The sequence below is a fragment of the Microcaecilia unicolor genome, chromosome 10, assembly GCF_901765095.1.
Source record: "Microcaecilia unicolor chromosome 10, aMicUni1.1, whole genome shotgun sequence".
NCBI classification, from domain to species: Eukaryota; Metazoa; Chordata; class Amphibia; order Gymnophiona; family Siphonopidae; genus Microcaecilia; species Microcaecilia unicolor.
This window is the reverse complement of record NC_044040.1, coordinates 41,344,815-41,363,431: the sequence shown is the minus strand read 5'-3', so window position 1 is coordinate 41,363,431 and position 18,617 is coordinate 41,344,815. Positions and strand designations below refer to the sequence as shown.

Sequence of the window (18,617 nt, the reverse complement as noted above, 5' to 3'; positions counted from 1 at the left end):
CACGGATTTAGTGAAGGGAAGTCTTGCCTCACAAATCTACTGAATTTTTTCGAGGGGGTGAACAAGCATGTGGACAAAGGGGAGCCGGTGGATATTGTATATCTAGATTTTCAGAAGGCGTTTGACAAAGTGCCTCATGAAAGACTCCAAAGGAAACTGGAGAGTCATGGGATCGGAGGCAGTGTATTATTATGGATTAAGAGCTGGTTAAAAGACAGGAAGCAGAGAGTAAGGTTGAATGGTCAGTATTCTCGATGGAGAAGGGTAGTTAGTGGGGTCCCTCAGGGGTCTCTGCTGGGACCGTTGCTTTTTAACATATTTATAAATGACCTTGAGATGGGAGTAACTAGTGAGGTAATTAAATTCGCAGATGACACAAAGTTATCAAGGGTCGTCTCGTCGGGGGAGGAGTGTGAAAGATTACAAGAGGACCTCGTGAGACTGGGGGATTGGGCGTCCAAATGGCAGAAGAAGTTCAACGTTGACAAGTGCAAAGTGATGCACGTGGGAAGGAGGAACCCGAATTACGGCTATGTCATGCAAGGTTCCGCTTTAGGAGTTACGGACCGAGAAAGGGATCTGGGAGTCATCGTGGATAGAACGTTGAAATCCTCCGCTCAATGTGCTGCGGCGGCTAAGAAGACGAACAGAATGTTGAGTATTATTAGAAAAGGGATGGAAAACAAGCATGAGGATGTTATAATGCTGTTATATCGTTCCATGGTGCGACCGCACCTGGAGTATTGTGTTCAGTTCTGGTCGCCTCATCTCAAAAAAGATATAAAGGAATTGGAGAAGATGCAGAGAAGGGTGACAAAAATGATAAAAGGGATGGGACGACTACCTTAGGAGGAGAGGTTAAGACAGCTAGGACTCTTTAGCCTGGAGAAAAGGTGGCTGAGGGGTGATATGATAGAGGTCTACAAAATAATGAGTGGGGTAGAGCGGACAGATGTGAAGCGTTTGTTTACGCTTTCTAACAATAATAGATCTAGGGGACACAAGATGAAATTAGAATGTGGTAGGTTTAAAACAAATTGGAGAAAGTTTTTCTTTACTCAGTATGTGGTTAGACTCTGGAACTCATTGCCGGAGAAGGTAGTGACGACAGCTGGCCTTGCTGAGTTTAAAGGGGGTCTGGACAGATTCCTGAAGGAAAAGTCCATTGATCGTTATTAAATTCTGGGTTTTTTCCAGGTTCTTGGGGCCTGGATTGGCCGCTGTCGGAGACAGAGTGCTGGGCTTGATGGACAATTTTGTGGCAGGTGCTATCTAACGCTTTACTCAAGAGGATAGCTACTCCTCTTTGCCTATTGTTATACAAAAAAAAGGCAATCTCACCCACTCAGCCTTGTTTCAATTTAAGATATTCTGGTGAGGACAAATGGGTTTCCTGGACCATGAGAATATCCACTTTCAATTGTTTACTATAATTTAGGATTTTCTTGCGTTTAATTGGAGAGTGAATGCCATCTACATTAAGGGAAGCTAGCCTTAAACTACCCATTCCCCTACACCAGGGTTGTACTAATGTAAAACCGTATGGACAAAAAGACTCTCCAGGGCGACATCCCAGCAGTGCTGCCCCACAGAGAAAGTCATTCATTCTTCATTTGTACACATGACAGCATTGTTATAGTGGTAATCTTAGGGCTCCTCAGCCTCATCCCCTTATTCCTCCCAATAAACCCCAACTCCAACCTTCCTCCCCCCCCCCAACCCACCTCCCCGCCCTTCCGCCCCTCTACATACCTCCCCCTCTCATCCACTCTCAATACTTCCTCTACAGACCAGTCAATTCCCCCCCCCCCCAACAACCCCGCATACAGACCCACAGCCATTCCCACACTCAGCCCGACATATAGCCCTGCATAGCGGAACAGAATCCACATACCCAGATTCAAATACCCCCGTTGTTCCATTCCACCCTCTGCCCTATTGGGAACACATTTCCCCCCAATCATCCCCAAAATCAAAAAGCACCATCCCCCCACCCCCCTACTTTGTGACCAAACCAATCAAACAGCAGAAATTAACAAGCAAGCCCCCCCCCCCCCCCCCCCGAAGAGGGAGCTAAACACTACCAAACATGAAATGAAATAACTTTAAATATTGACAGTGCATACTGTGTCCAAAGCAGACCGGCACATCTTATACAAGAATCGTCCACCTCACTCTCCCTCAAGATGGATTCATTCAAACTGAGTTGGATTGTTGATACAATGCGCTCATATCACACATCTCGGGTCGAGGGCGCACTCCATACTGCAGGGGAGGCATGCGCGCCTCCCATATACGATTATATATCATTGAACTCTGCACCATGGGATTTACTTTTTGTTATATCCACCTTCTGCCCGAGGCCATAGCTGGATAAACAAACACGAGAACAAAACTTTGCTCCTCCCACTCTGACTATATCTGCAGGTAACCTAAGTATTGTCAATGCATACAGTATCCAAAGCAGGCCAACATGCCTTACATAAAAATCGTCCACCACTCTCACTCTCCCATTGGGTTCATTCAGATTAAATACAGTTGTTGATACAATGCGCTCATAGTGTGCCAATCATGCAGCTCGGGTCAAGGCTCACTCCACACTGGAAGTGAGCCATGCGCATCTCCCATTCTCGATTATGTATCATTGCGCTTATCACGGTGGGATTCGCTCTTTATTATGTCCACCTTCTGCCCGAGACCCAAACTAGTTAGCCAAACGCGAGAACAAAACTTTGCTGCTTCCACACTGTCCATATTTGCAGGTTATTTGATATTTTACTGTATGGTCGCACAAATTGACACACACACTATAGCACTCCAAGGCTCCCTTGTCCATGAAATCACAGCACCTCCGCAGCCCTTTCTGGAGCATTTGAAATTTTTCCCAAAAAGGCTTGTAGTTCCTCTACCTTTGTCAAAGTGAAAGTACGGTTATTGTGGGTGATCCGTACCCTAGCCGGGTATTGGAATGCAAATTTAATTCCCTTCTCAAACAGCTTAGAGCAGTACGGTGCCGGCAGCTTTCTCTGCTCCATGACTCTAACAGAGAAATCCTGAAATAGCAACAGCCGATTTCCTTTAAATTCCACAAGGCGCTGCTTCTTATATTGCTCAAGTATTTTAGCTTTAATAGCATAGTTCAGGTACCTTGCAATGACTGGCCTCAGTCTTCCAATGTCCTCCCTTCTCGGGCCGATGCTATGAACCCGTTCCACCTGAACCAAGCCCACCTCAGGATTGAGGCCCAGTTGTCTTGGTAGCCAGTTCTCTGCCAGCTCTTTCAGCTCAGCATCAGGGACAGATTCGGGGACACCAATAATCCTAATGTTGTTCTGTCTCCCCCTGTTCTCCTGATCTTCCACTCTGTCTGCCAGCGTACGGATTTGCGCCTCTAGTTCACCTTTGCACCCTTCTGCCGCCACCATGTGATCCTCCTGGGCAGAGAGACGTTCTTCTGTGTGCTGTATTCTGGTCGCATGGCTGGCAATGCATTCCTTTATTTCATCCATGCCTGCATGTAGTTTAGCTAACATATTGTCCAATAACTGTGACATGAGCCTCAAGGATACTTGCACCATGTCTTCATGCATCGGAGCTGGGTTCGGGTGCTGTTGTGGCGGGGATGGCAGGGCCGGCGACGCCATCTTGTTTTTCAATGCGCTTCCTTTCTCCTTCCCCGATTGCAGCGCTTTCACTGGCATTACGATTTTCCACACCCTTTAAAAGCGCACCATCAGTAGCTACTCACTCTTATGAGGCTCACAGAGCTTTTTAAATAGTATTACTGTGCCATATTCGTCAGTTTAAATGAAAAGACAAGTCGCGGGGAGGGGAGCCGAGCTAGCAGGCATCCGCTCAGTCCACTGGCATCAGGTGACCCCCCCTGTTGGTGTCCTTCTAATAAACTCTGTATAAACATTAGCATGTTGTTTTACTTCTCATTTTATAAAGAAGTTCTCATTACAAAAGGTTTAAATAAATATAATGGAATATATAATGGAGAATCTTGTAAATTTTCATTGAAATCAATTATATAAAATAACTAAGAGATTGAAGAAAAGATTTTGTAACCCACTTAGGACTGTGTTTGATGGGCAGCAATAACTTTTTTTTTAATTAATACATAAACACATAAGCACAACTCTTGACTATTTTACAAAGAAAGCAAGATTGATGACAAATATTACCACAGTGATTTTCAAGACACAAACAGCAGCAGAGGCAGTTAAACATGCTGTCTAATTCTTTTTTGCAGAAGCTGTGCATTTTAGCTTCCAAAGTACCATCCAAGCTGGCAATTTTAGTTAATTTTCATGTAGCTATCAATTTAACATTTGGACCAAAAGCTGTTCATGCTATTCCATTAATAATACTTTTATCTACAGAACTCATTTGTTCTTGTTTAAATTTATGCTTTCTTCCATTAATCTTTACTATTCTGGACATATTGTTTCTTTTCTGGGTGCTTTTGTCTTTGTTTCTTTGATGAAATGACCTCAAAGCAGCTGTGCAAATGATTACCACCTTGATTTAGGACATCTAATCCATCTTAGAGCTCAAAATAGGTTATATGTTTAAAAAAAAAAAAACTCTCTGCAAGGACAGATATACTCAAATTACTTTAAAGCAGCCAAAGGGTGCATTGAACAGTGTAATGATTTTAAATTCATGGAAATACAGGTTAACAAAAAGCAAAAATAATGGAAGGTGATAACTTTTTATTGCACTAACTTATTATACTTCTAGACTAGCTGTTAAGAGCTGACACCTCAGATCAGAACAGATAAAGCAAAAAATGACACCAGCATAAAATATAAGTAGATCAGGAAATGCATTCCAATGACATTATTAAATGGAAAATGTGGTTTGATGCATTAAGGTGATCAAAAAGTATCACACAATGCAAATTTGTAGATCATACTGTGTTAGAAACCCAGATCTCTGTTGAGTCCTTTTTATTTTCAGTTCCAAAGTGTCTAAAAATTTTAAGTTCAGGGGCATGACTAAGGAGTACGGAAGCCAAATAATCCAGTCCTTGGTGTGGATGTGCCTAGACAAGAAAGAAAAGAACCTACCTGGGTGCTTGGGTTCAGCCTATAAAAAAGAAAAAGTGCAGCAACTGAAAAAAAAAATGTAGCTCAAGTAGCCCTTGTACTACTGAGGATTTCTCAGTACCAGTTGGAAAAATGCCCCTTGGCCAGGTCTTCTTAACAAGACAAGTGTCTATACTCAAGGGAACGGTCATGTGTACAACCCAAGATGGGATGCCAGAGGGACCCAAGGAGCTGGAGCCTCTGAAACTGCAGCACTGCCCAAAAGGGTGACTAGAACCCAAGAGCTGTCCCCATTAAAGAACAAGGTCAGTCTGTGAAGAATGCCGAGTGTGCAGCTGCAAAAGGGAGGGCCAGAACCACAGCTAGTCATGACATATGAAGTAACACTGACCATGGGACACACAGGAGCAACATACAAACCTCAGTTTCCACTGTGGCCTGAGCATGTACAGGCCCAAATAAATTGGTAGAGAAAGGGACCCCACAGACTGCTGCCAGTTCCACAGCTAGTTAAAGACCCTGATCAGTGGTGCACATGCCCTGACTTGATCCTAGAACAGGATTCACTTAGTATGAACCACAGGGAACTATACTCATTTGGTTGTGATTTCTGCCAAACAATGTTTCTGGTTAGTAGGATGCCAATTTTCCCATTGGGTTTCAGTGTATTGTCCAAGAGGAAAAGGAACAAATTACTTACCTTTATTAGGGTTGAGTAGGAGCTGTGCTAGCCATACAATGCCATTGAAATCATCATTACCGCTTCCCCGGCACTATCCGGATAGTACTGTGGCAGAGATGGAAGTTGCCTGATAAGTAGAGATATTCAGTCCACTAACTAGATAAAGTCAGGATAGCAAAAAGGCTGCCCTAATTTTATCTAGTAAGTTTATCTAGGTAGTGGGCTCAATACTGTTGATATCCACATAGCAGCAGTGGTCAGAGCTCTATCTGGATATTCAGTGCTTACCACTATCTGGATACCAGAGATGAATCCCCATCCTACATGCACAATCTTATAGAACTGCCTACACATAATGAGAAAAAATCTTCCAAAGACTTCCTAATACCACACTTCCCTAAATGTAATAAAATCAAATATAAAACTATCCATAATGCTGGATTTTCATACCAAAGTACAACCAAGTGGAACTCTGTACTCAAGCAAATTCCGTGAAATTGAAGACTATCTCTCATTTCAAAAACAGATGAAAACCCATCTGATGAGATCAATCATCAACAAATGAATTAGTTAACCTTCAAATATTATACCTGCTTAATCTGCAACGATGTCTGTATTTACACTCTATTGTTATGTATTATAAACATGTTATATGTTCTAGATTATATGATACTAGAAATTTGTAGTTACATTACTACTTACTTGTTACGTGTAATCAGAATGGTTTTTTAGTTCCATATTTATTACTTTGTAAGCCACATTGAACTTGAATTTTTATTTGCGATAATATGGAATATAAATGTCGTAAATAAAGTAAAAACTTCTCCCACATAAATGCTGGCAGCACAGCAATTGGAGCCACTACAGTGACCACGATTTTAATTGCTGTGTTGCCAGCATTATGTGGGAGAAGTTTTGACTTTTGAGGTATGACACCTTCTATTTGAGTCTACTAGCAGCGCTATTTAAAGGAGTCTGCCCTCCTCTTTCTGTGTTTGCCTTTGAAAGCATTTGAGTACTTGGACCCTGTATCGGGTCTTTATGAATAAAGGACTCTCGATTGTTCCAGTCTTGAAGGCCTTGGTGTGCTTTCTTCTTTTGCTATTTGTGTACTCTTGAACCCTCTCTCTTGCTACCTAGTGAAATAAGCTTAACAGAATGATGTACAAAAGAAAGTCTGTAATTAAGTTTACCAGGGTCAGTATCAAACAAGCTGAGGCCCAGGATGTTAATTTACATCTTGAAAACATTAGCAACCAATACACCAAGAATTTCCTAGAATTCCTTAATGTTTGGCAATTCTTGCTTTTCAACGGAATGTCCTCTCATGTTAAAGGTCATCAATTAGATATATTAGCAACTAAATTTACAGACCCAACTACTTTTTTCATCTCAGATTTTCATTGGCCCCCAATAACTTGGTCAGATCACAGTAGCCTCTTTTATAAATTGCACTGGAAGAAAATTGTCATTCCAAATCCCGCAATTTGTTGCATTCCTTTAAAACTAGAGGTAAAAATGACCTTTTAAAATTCTGGTCCAATGAGTCATTCAGTGCATTACTTACTTCAAACCCCTCCCTGAATTTCATTCAGCAATTGAATGATACTTGTACAGCAGTCCTTGATGTTATTGCACCTGTGACTGTCATATCTCATCCGAAAAGATTTTTAAAGTTTTTTCCAAGCAATCCATTGTTCAGTGGATTTGTCCTTAGCCCAAATTCTCTCCTGTCTCCTGCATTTACGTTTCATTTGTAAAAGATCATGATTGAACCAAGAAGATAATCTTTTACAAATGAAACGTAAATGCAGGAGACAGGAGAGAATTTGGGCTAAGGACAAATCCACTGAACAATGGATTGCTTGGAAAAAACTTTAAAAATCTATGAAGGTATGATCTCCAAAGCGAAAACCTCCTACTGTTCCAAATTCATTGGTGATACAGTAATCAACCCGAGGAAACTTTACTCATTAGTTAATAGTTTATTGGACACTCAATTAATAACCAATTCAACTGATGCAACACCTACTGCTGACCAATTGGCTACTTATTTTAAACAGAAAATAGCTAAAATCAACTTAACAATACCCCTTCATCTATAGACTATTTCCTCTATTTACATAATCCTTTACTGCCTCATTCTCAAGCAGATAGAATCTGGTCCATTTTTCATCCAATCACTAGTAATCAGGTCAATCACATGTTACGCAAATAAGAAAATTCACATCGTCTGCTTGATATGTACCCTACTTATCTCCTACAGTCAGCTCCTGATTTATTCTTACATCATTTGCACTCGAATCTTACTTTGATGTTGTCTCAAGGTTTCCTTCCCTCTGACAACAGCAATATTATTTTTGACTCCTATACCTAAAAATACCCAAACTAGCCTAAGTTTAGTTTACAACTATAGTCCAGTAGCCTCAATTTCTCTTCTTGTTAAAGTAATGGAAGGACTTGTCATGCGCCTACATATGGAGTATCTCCAGCTTCATTAGTTTTTATTTTGTAATATTTTATATTGTTTTAGCTTTTAGCATTCGATTCTCTGTTTATATACCGTTTGCTTTTATTTAACGTTATTTGTATATATGTGTTTTGTAGACTCCTGATGCAGGCCTAACGGCCGAAACACAACGGTTGTGTCGAGTCTTTTTTTCATCATTTCTGTGAACATTTAGCATCTTTTCCATCATAAGAAATGAAAAGGTTTTTTAATGCCGATGAAGATAAAGGAACCTATGATGTCTTCCAACCTATGTTACTAAAACTATCTGGGTTGGAGGTTGGGTTTCAGAGGCTTTTTCCTTTACATATTCTCAGAGTTAAAATTTAAAGTTTGATGCACTTCACAGAACTAAAGTTTATTTTGTAGTACAAATTTTGCCTTTGTTCAAGAGAGAAATATTATTGTTGTGTGATACTGAGATTCTCTTTTCCTTGTTGGGATATGTTACCTAATAGGATTACACTGGCTTGTTGTCAGTCACCCTTTGTAATTGTATTACTGTACTTGTATATATTTGTGATTTACTGTGCTTACTTAGGGTTATAAATAGAAATAAAACAAAACAGAGAAGAAAATAAAATGATATTTTTATTGGACTAACTTAATACATTTTTGTGCATATTAAAATTGATATCCACAAAAGTGAACTGGGTTTAGTTGTATATTGTAGAATGTTGCTGTGGATAGTACTTCCTGGAACAATAGAAATGTACCTCAATATATATACATATATATAAATAAAGTACCAGTGCTGGGGGGGTGTATGTGAACTTTCCTGCTATAATTTTGTTTATGTAGAAAAAAAACAGTGTATTTTGGTCAGTCTAGAAAATGAAGATTGATTTGGTCAAGATGATCCCTTTTATAAAGCTATCACTTTGAATTTTCTCAGTAAGGATAAGTTCACTAAAAACCTCTATCACAATTTTCCAAACACTCCGCAGTTTACCCTTATTCACTCTGTTTTTTTCCTTTCAGAAATCTACTATTGTCATATTCAAAATTACTGTTCACAATTGCTTCTATAGAAACCTGCTTCAATGTCCATCTCAGTTTAATTTAAAACTTTTCAGTACAGCATAGAAACATATATTCTGCCACACGCAATCTATCACTTCAGATAAAAAAGCTTTAAAATGACGTTCCCAAACAGTATGACATTGTCAAGTCTGCTATTGCTGCTGTGTTGCCACACATTCATTCATAGGCAACCTTACAAAAATAAATTTAATAAATATCTCCTCTGCTGGAAAAATACTCCAAGTTCTTTGAAGAGAAAAAAAATCACATCTCCACTTACTTGAAAATCTCTTTCTTCTAAGATCTCTTTTCTCCATCTGACAAGAAAGGCAGCACAAACATACAAGTGGAAATGAGAAAAGCCTTCTGGTTCAGACTAGGAAAAACAACAGAAGAAGAATGCAACTTTAGCAGTAACATATTAACTGAATTATTCTATACAGATACCTCTTTAAAATTTGCATTTAGAATTGATTTTTTAATAACAACTCCACTTATTTTTCATGTTGCATTTTAGGGGGTAATTTTACAAAGGTTTTTCCATGTATAAGCCAATTTTGAGACCATATATACACATATAAGTACATAGATTGACAAGATGGCATATACTTATACACACTGGGGTAAATTCTATAAATGGCACTCAAAATTAGGTGCTGGGAAAAATTTACGCTAAGCGCTATTCTATAAAGGGAACTCCAGGCTGAGCACCCTTTGTAGAACTGCGCTTAGAGTAGATTCCTGCACCCAACTTTGGGCGTGACCCTCTCATAGTCATGCCCCCTGTTGGGTTGCACCCAAGACATTTTGGACGCACAGCATTATAGAACAACATGTAGGCATATGTGCATATCAATCCAAATTAGTGCCAATTAACACCAAAAATTGGCTGTTAGCACCCAATTGATTAGTTTACATGCACATCTGGGCTCTGTGCTAAATTTGGGTGAACTATATAGAATCAGGAAAACCGTACGTAGGCATTCTTGGGGACACAGTTTTGGAAGAGTTGATACATACACGTGTTTTGGGGAAGATACAGTAAGACCAGTTTAGCAAATCCATTTTCAATAACACAAGCATATTCATAGCTCAACCTACCGAAAAAGCCACAGTTGTCTCAAAAATAGATCATTCACAATGATACAGAATCTAATCTAATCTTTTCTGAGTGTCCCGTTCCGGGCCCTTACCTGGCACTCCGCGGGCCGGAGCGGGAGGCGGAGGCGCCCGGGCAGCGCGGGTCGACGGGGAGGGGCGGCCACGGGGATCGCGGCGACTACGGGTTGCTCCGAGGCCGGCGACCCAGGAGAACCAGCGCCGGCCTCGGAGAAGAGGATCCGCCGGCCAAGATGGCGGCGCCGGCGGCGGCGTCCTCCTCGCTGCAGCAGGACCAGCGAGGAGGCTCCGCCCACACGCGCCGGATTGGCGCTTCCCCCTAGGAACTCCGCCCATTGGACGGAGGGACCAATCCGGGTCCCGCTGCAGGCTGGGGCACCGAGGATTGGCCACAGCTGTTCCCCAGCCAGGACGAGCGGGGGATTTAAACGGAAGCATGGAAGGGAACCAATGCTTCCGTTTTCTTGTTGAAGCCATCCTGCGAAGATTTCCAAGCCTGTGTTTGTTCCTCGTGACTGCTAGCCGTCCAGCTAGCGAATTCCAAGCCTGTGTTTGTTCCTCGTGACTGCTAGCCGTCCAGCTAGCGAATTCCAAGTCTGTGTTTGTTCCCCGTGACTGCTAGCCGTCCAGCTAGCGAATTCCAAGCCTGTGTTTGTTCCTCGTGACTGCTAGCCGTCCAGCTAGCGAATTCCAAGCCTGTGTTTGTTCCTCGTGACTGCTAGCCGTCCAGCTAGCGAATTCCAAGTCTGTGTTTGTTCCCCGTGACTGCTAGCCGTCCAGCTAGCGAATTCCAAGCCTGTGTTTGTCCCTCGTGACTGCTAGCCGTCCAGCTAGCGAATTCCAAGTCTGTGTTTGTTCCCCGTGACTGCTAGCCGTCCAGCTAGCGACTTCCAAGCCTGTGTTTGCTTCTCATGCCAGCCAGCCGTCCTGCTAGCCATTTCCAAGACTGTGTTTGTTTCTCACGCCAGCTAGCCGTCCTGCTAGCCATTTCCTAGACGGAGTCTGCCCTTCAGAACAACTAGCCGTCTCGCTAGTACTTGCCACTTCAGCACACGTTCCAGTTGTCAGCTAGCCGCCCGTCTAAGCCACGTTACCAGGGACTCTGTATCCATATCCAGCCAGGTCAGCCGTCACCCCGTGGTTCCAGCAGTCCTGCTGGCCGCCCGCAGCTGAGGGCTCAACCCTCGGTGAACGGCGGTCGCCGCGGGTGAAGAGTCGGGGTGCTCGGTTATCTTCTGGGCCTAGTGGAGCTCGGGAGAACTCAAGAGCTCACCTACACCAGAGTGGCATCAGGGCCGCGACAGAAAACGGAAGCCATGAGCTCGCCGACGCAACCTGATCTACGGGACCTGGCCAAGGTTCTCCAGCAGCAACAGGAACAGCTTAATGCCCTGTCTGGGGCCCTCCAGAATGTATGTTCTCAACTCTCCACGCTTCAGGTACAGAACCAGGCCGCTGCGGTCCAAGAGGCCGCAGCAGCTCCCCGTATGGGAGGGTTCCGTGTGGGACCTCGGTTCCCTGAGCCAGCACGATACGATGGGAACCCGGAGGGTTGTCGAGGGTTCCTCCATCAGTGTAATCTGGCCTTCCGGATGCAACCAGAGGCCTTTGCTTCAGATCAAAGTAAGGTAGGCTACGTTATGGGCCTTTGTGCGGGAAAGGCACGGGACTGGGTGGTCCCTCTGGACGAACAACATGATCCCATTTTGGGGGATTATAGCGAATTTCAGCGCCGGTTCCGGATGGTGTTTGACATTCCGGGAAGACCCTCCTCGGTGGCCTCGGAGCTGCTCCGGATTCATCAGGGAGAGGGTACAGTGGCCGACTATGCCATCCGGTTTCGTACCTTAGCCGCGGAGCTGCGGTGGGATCCGGAGTCCCTGATGGCCATTTTTAGGGAGGGATTACACGAACGAATCAAGGATGAATTAGCGGGACGAGAGATTCCCGGACCATTGGATGCCTTCATCTCACTCTGTATCCGGGTGGACACTCGATTCCAGGAGCGAGCCAGAGACCGGGTGGAGCGGCAGAAGTGGATACGAGGGGCCTCCAAGACGAGCAAAGGGCCGTCGTCTCGCCAGGCTAACCGGGACTCTACGGAGCCCGGGGAGGAGCCCATGGTAATGGGTCGGCAACGGCTGACCCCCGCCGAGAGACAGCAACGACAGTCTAAGGGACTGTGCTTCTATTGTGGGCAGGCTGGGCATTTCCTCCGGACTTGTTCCCTCCGGCCGGGAAATGCGCTCCCCAAGGCACCCTGAGGGGAGGGTTCTTGGGGCACTCCGCTCCCCTACAGGACACCTTGCTCATCTTATCAGTGACCTTACGGTGGCAGGAGGCCACGGTTCAGACCCGAGCCCTGGTGGACTCGGGGTCTGGGGGCAACTTTATTGGGCTCGAACTGCTGCAGCAACTGGGCTGGCCCACGCTCCCCCGGAGACCAACGCTGCGGATAACCTCCATCCAGGGAACTACCCTTCCCCAGCCGGTCACTGAGATTACGCCTTTGTTGGGCCTGCAAGTGGGGGAGGGCCATCGGGAGGAGGCCGAATTCTTAGTACTATCCCGGACCATCCACCCGGTGGTTCTGGGATTGCCATGGCTACGATACCATAACCCGGTTATCGACTGGACCGGAGGAAAGATTCAAGCTTGGGGCAACTCCTGTCAAGAGACCTGTTGTAAGGGTCGGGCTGGTAGCTGTCCGGCTTTAAATACATTGCCCGGGGAGGGACCCAGTGAACTGGGCTCCCTGCCTATGGATTATAAAGACTTTGCTGATGTGTTTAGTCCCAAGGAGGCGGAGGTATTACCGCCGCATAGGTCGTTTGACTGTGCTATTAACCTGAAGACTGATACGGTACCTCCACGGGGCCGCCCGTACAAACTGTCCCGAGGAGAAGTCAAGGCTATGCGAGATTATATCCATGAGAACCTACGGAAGGGGTTCATTCAGCCATCTACATCCCCAGCCGGGGCGGGGTTTTTTTTTGTTACCAAGAAGGATGGAACTTTGAGACCTTGTATTGACTATCGGGGATTAAATGCCATCACCGTGAAGGACCGGTTCCCGTTACCACTCATTCCCGAGCTCTTGGACAGACTGCAAGGAGCTCAGATCTTCACGAAGTTGGATTTGCGGGGAGCCTACAATCTAGTACGAATCCGGTCAGGGGATGAATGGAAGACGGCCTTCAATACCCATGAGGGGCATTTTGAATATCGGGTAATGCCATTCGGTCTCTGTAATGCCCCTGCGGTGTTTCAACGGCTTATCAATAGTGTGCTAGAAGACTTACTCAATTCCACGGTGATTGTATATCTGGACGACATCCTCATTTACTCCAAGGATCCCAGGGAGCATCCGGGCCATGTACGCGCGGTGCTGTACCGTCTACGTCAAGCCCATCTATTTGCGAAGCTGAGTAAGTGCGCCTTCCATCAGCGGTCTTTACCATTTTTGGGGCATATCCTGCTTCCAGGGGGGTTACAGATGGAACCAGACAAACTCCAAGCCATTCGAGAGTGGCCGCAACCGAGGGGTCTGAAGGCATTACAACGATTCCTGGGCTTCGCAAATTATTATCGCCAATTTATTCCCCAGTATTCCCGGTTGACCACCCCGTTGACGGAGCTCACCCATAAGGACGCAAGGGTCAGGGATTGGCCGCTAGAGGCGCAAGCGGCGTTCCAGCAGGTCAAAGAGGCCTTTGAGGCCGCGTCCATTCTGCTGACCCCCGACCCTGAAAAGCCCTTCACGGTAGAGGTGGACGCATCCGCTCTAGGGGCCGGGGCAGTCATTTCACAGATCAATCCCGAGGGCCGGCGTCAACCGTGCTCCTTCTTTTCACGTAAATTCTCTCCAGCCGAGCGGAATTATACGGTTGGGGATAGAGAACTCTTGGCCTTGAAACTCGCACTGCAAGAGTGGAGACACTTACTGGAAGGAGCGGAACACCGGTTCACGGTCATCACGGATCATAAGAATCTCCTATACCTCCAAGAGGCCCAGCGGCTGAATCCCCGACAGGCCCGGTGGTCATTATTCTTTTCTAGGTTTCATTTTCAGCTAGTGTTCCGGGCGGCCTCCCAGAACACCCCGGCAGATGCGCTCTCCCGGGCCTTTGAAGTACCAGAGGAGACTAAGGAGACTCATCCTATGTTAGACCCCGCGTGTCTCAGGGCGGCCACAGGGGAGGTTGCCCAAGTCCAGAGATTCGTGGCGGCCGCAGACCGGAAGAGGGTTCTGCACTGGGGGCACTCGTCTAGGTGGGCCGGGCACTTCGGGTACCAAAAGACACTCCGGTTCATCTCGAGACAATATCGATGGCCACAGATGAGACGAGATATCCTCCAGTTTGTTACCTCGTGCCCAGTATGTGCCCGAACCAAGCCAGTAGGAGGACCCCCCGTGGGAGACCTACAACCGTTGCCCATACCGACCAGTCCTTGGTCAGAGATATCCATGGACTTTATCACGGACTTACCTCGTTCCCAGGGACATACTGTGGTCTGGGTGGTGATAGACCGCTTCTCTAAAATGGCTCACTTTGTTCCCTTCACAGGTATTCCGACAGCAGCCTCGCTAGCTCAAGCGTTCATTCACCACATCTTTCGACTACACGGACTGCCCACTCGGGTTATCAGTGACCGAGGGCCCCAATTCACCTCTCGCTTCTGGAGAGGTTTATGCAAGGCCTTGGGGATGGAGAATCATTTTTCATCCGCGTACCATCCTCAAACCAATGGTATGGTTGAGAGGTTAAACCAAACCCTAAAAAACTTCTTAAGGGCCTTTGTCAACCAACGACAAGATAACTGGGTTTCTCTACTTCCATGGGCCGAGTTCGCCTATAACCAAAGTGAACATTCATCCTCAGGACAGTCCCCGTTCTTCCTGGTATATGGACGACATCCACGGCTTCCAGGGCCGTTCCCGACTACCGCCATGACCCCGGCTGGGGATCAAGTAGTAGCCGACCTACAAAAGGTCTGGAGGATGGCCAGGGAACAATTACAGAAGACCACGACCAAGGACAAGCTTTTTGCTGACCGCCACCGGCGGCCCGCCCCCGTGCTCCAACCAGGACAAAGGGTCTGGTTAAGCACGAAACACCTGAGACTCCGAGGATCTTCCCGAAGACTGGGACAGTGATACGCGGGACCCTATGCAATCCAAGAACGAATTGGGCCAGTAACATATCGATTGCGGCTACCCGCCACCCTACGAGTGCATAACGCCTTCCATATCTCACTACTGAAGAGGTTTCGGGAGTCCAGGTGGCACCCGCCTCCAGCCCAGGAGAAGGATCTCCAGGTGGCTCCAGACCCGGAGTACGAGGTAGGAGAGATTCTCGACTCCAAGTGGCGGCGGGGAAGACTGTATTATTTGCTATCCTGGAAATCGTTTGGGCCCGAGGATAATTCCTGGGAGCCCGTGGCTAATGTTCATGCTCCAGAACTGGTCAAAGCCTTCCACACCCAATATCCGTCCAAACCCGGGCCCCGGAGGAAGGGGTCTTCCGGGGAGGATACTGTCCCGTTCCGGGCCCTTACCTGGCACTCCGCGGGCCGGAGCGGGAGGCGGAGGCGCCCGGGCAGCGCGGGTCGACGGGGAGGGGCGGCCACGGGGATCGCGGCGACTACGGGTTGCTCCGAGGCCGGCGACCCAGGAGAACCAGCGCCGGCCTCGGAGAAGAGGATCCGCCGGCCAAGATGGCGGCGCCGGCGGCGGCGTCCTCCTCGCTGCAGCAGGACCAGCGAGGAGGCTCCGCCCACACGCGCCGGATTGGCGCTTCCCCCTAGGAACTCCGCCCATTGGACGGAGGGACCAATCCGGGTCCCGCTGCAGGCTGGGGCACCGAGGATTGGCCACAGCTGTTCCCCAGCCAGGACGAGCGGGGGATTTAAACGGAAGCATGGAAGGGAACCAATGCTTCCGTTTTCTTGTTTGAAGCCATCCTGCGAAGATTTCCAAGCCTGTGTTTGTTCCTCGTGACTGCTAGCCGTCCAGCTAGCGAATTCCAAGCCTGTGTTTGTTCCTCGTGACTGCTAGCCGTCCAGCTAGCGAATTCCAAGTCTGTGTTTGTTCCCCGTGACTGCTAGCCGTCCAGCTAGCGAATTCCAAGCCTGTGTTTGTTCCTCGTGACTGCTAGCCGTCCAGCTAGCGAATTCCAAGCCTGTGTTTGTTCCTCGTGACTGCTAGCCGTCCAGCTAGCGAATTCCAAGTCTGTGTTTGTTCCCCGTGACTGCTAGCCGTCCAGCTAGCGAATTCCAAGCCTGTGTTTGTCCCTCGTGACTGCTAGCCGTCCAGCTAGCGAATTCCAAGTCTGTGTTTGTTCCCCGTGACTGCTAGCCGTCCAGCTAGTGACTTCCAAGCCTGTGTTTGCTTCTCATGCCAGCCAGCCGTCCTGCTAGCCATTTCCAAGACTGTGTTTGTTTCTCACGCCAGCTAGCCGTCCTGCTAGCCATTTCCTAGACGGAGTCTGCCCTTCAGAACAACTAGCCGTCTCGCTAGTACTTGCCACTTCAGCACACGTTCCAGTTGTCAGCTAGCCGCCCGTCTAAGCCACGTTACCAGGGACTCTGTATCCATATCCAGCCAGGTCAGCCGTCACCCCGTGGTTCCAGCAGTCCTGCTGGCCGCCCGCAGCTGAGGGCTCAACCCTCGGTGAACGGCGGTCGCCGCGGGTGAAGAGTCGGGGTGCTCGGTTATCTTCTGGGCCTAGTGGAGCTCGGGAGAACTCAAGAGCTCACCTACACCAGAGTGGCATCAGGGCCGCGACACTGAGTGAATAACAATGTATTGTTTTGAACATATCTATTATTGCCAAATTTTACCTTATTGGCTATTTATTCTTCCATTTGCACCTTTGCTTGTTTGAGTACTTTACCAGCTGCTCTTAGCTTTTCCAAGTATTGTAGCCTGTCATCTTCTTTCCATGATGCTTTATAATTAACCTCTTTCCCCTTACGTTTTCAGTTACTACTTTTGAGAACCAAAGCATCATTCCTCTTCCTTTTGTCTACATTCCCTACAAAAAGGTTTGCTGCCCCTAAAATAGCTCCATTCAGTTTTGCCCATTGCTTTTCTACTTCCCCTGCTATTCCCCTCTAGCTAACAAATTTTAAGTATTCTCCTATCTTAACTAATTTTGTCAAGACATTGACAAAATTTCAGAAGACTGTGTTCATGAGGAGCTAGCTGAATTAAAGGTAGACAAAGCAAATGGGATACATCCGAGGGTACTAAAGGAACTTGGGGTTCCGGTGGCTTCACTTGTTGACCTTTTTCAATGCTTCTCTAGAGTCGGCAGTGGTCCTGGAGGACTGGAAAATAGTAGATGTGGTCCCCTCTCCACAAAAGAGGAAGTAAGGAGGTGGTTGGGAACTACAGGCCAATTAGTCTTGCATCTGTGTTGAATAAATTAATAGAAATGTTTCTAAAACAGAAGATAGAGAGGTTTCTAGAATCAAATAGTTTGCAGGACCCGAGACAGCATGGTTTTACTAAAGGAAGGTCCTGTCAGACTAATCCAAGTAAATTCTTTATATAGTTAACATAGTAAGTGACAGCAGATAAAGACCTGAATGGTCCATCCAGCCTGCCCAACAGTCATATTCATTATCAAGATTAAATCAACAATGAGCGTGATATTATATACTTGATCATGGTCTTTCTTTGGTGTTTCTGAAACATAGACCATAGAAGTCCCCCCAGCTCTGTCCTTATGTTCCAACTACTGGAGTTGCCGTCAAAGCCCACTCCAGCCTATCTGAATCTGTCTAGTCATTAGTGGAACACAGACCGCAAAAGTCTGCCTGGAACTGTCCTCACGTTCCAAATTACTGGAGTTTCCATCGAAGCTCTCTCCAGCCCATTCTATAACCAGATTGCTATAGGTGGGACTCAGACCACACAAGCCAGCCTAGCAGTGCTTTTAGCTGATACAGCCAGAGTTGCTAAGTATCACTCGACAGGCAAACACATATGCAACCCTTTAAATTTTGTTTTTTATACCATTCGTTTTCTAATTAGAGATCCTGTGTGTTCATCTCACACCTTTTTGAATTCTGCCAGTTTTTTTCTCCACTACCTCCCCAGGGAGAGCATTCCAGGCATCAACTACCCTCTCTGTGAAAAAGAATTTTCTGACATTTCTCCTGAGTCTACCACTCCCCACCCCGCAACCTCAATTCAAGTCCTCCAGTTTTACCACTTTCCCTT

The 18,617-nt window shown here is 46.4% G+C and overlaps 1 protein-coding gene across 1 annotated transcript in view; it reads right to left on the bottom strand.

The window, feature by feature from the left end:
* TBC1D22A (TBC1 domain family member 22A) overlaps positions 1-18,617 on the bottom strand; it is a 382,275-nt gene that overhangs the window by 85,111 nt on the left and 278,547 nt on the right. Inside the window, exon 12 of the mRNA XM_030216168.1 lies at positions 9,549-9,644. Within this exon, the coding sequence (XP_030072028.1) occupies positions 9,549-9,644 (96 nt within the window). The remainder of the gene's footprint in view (positions 1-9,548; positions 9,645-18,617) is intronic.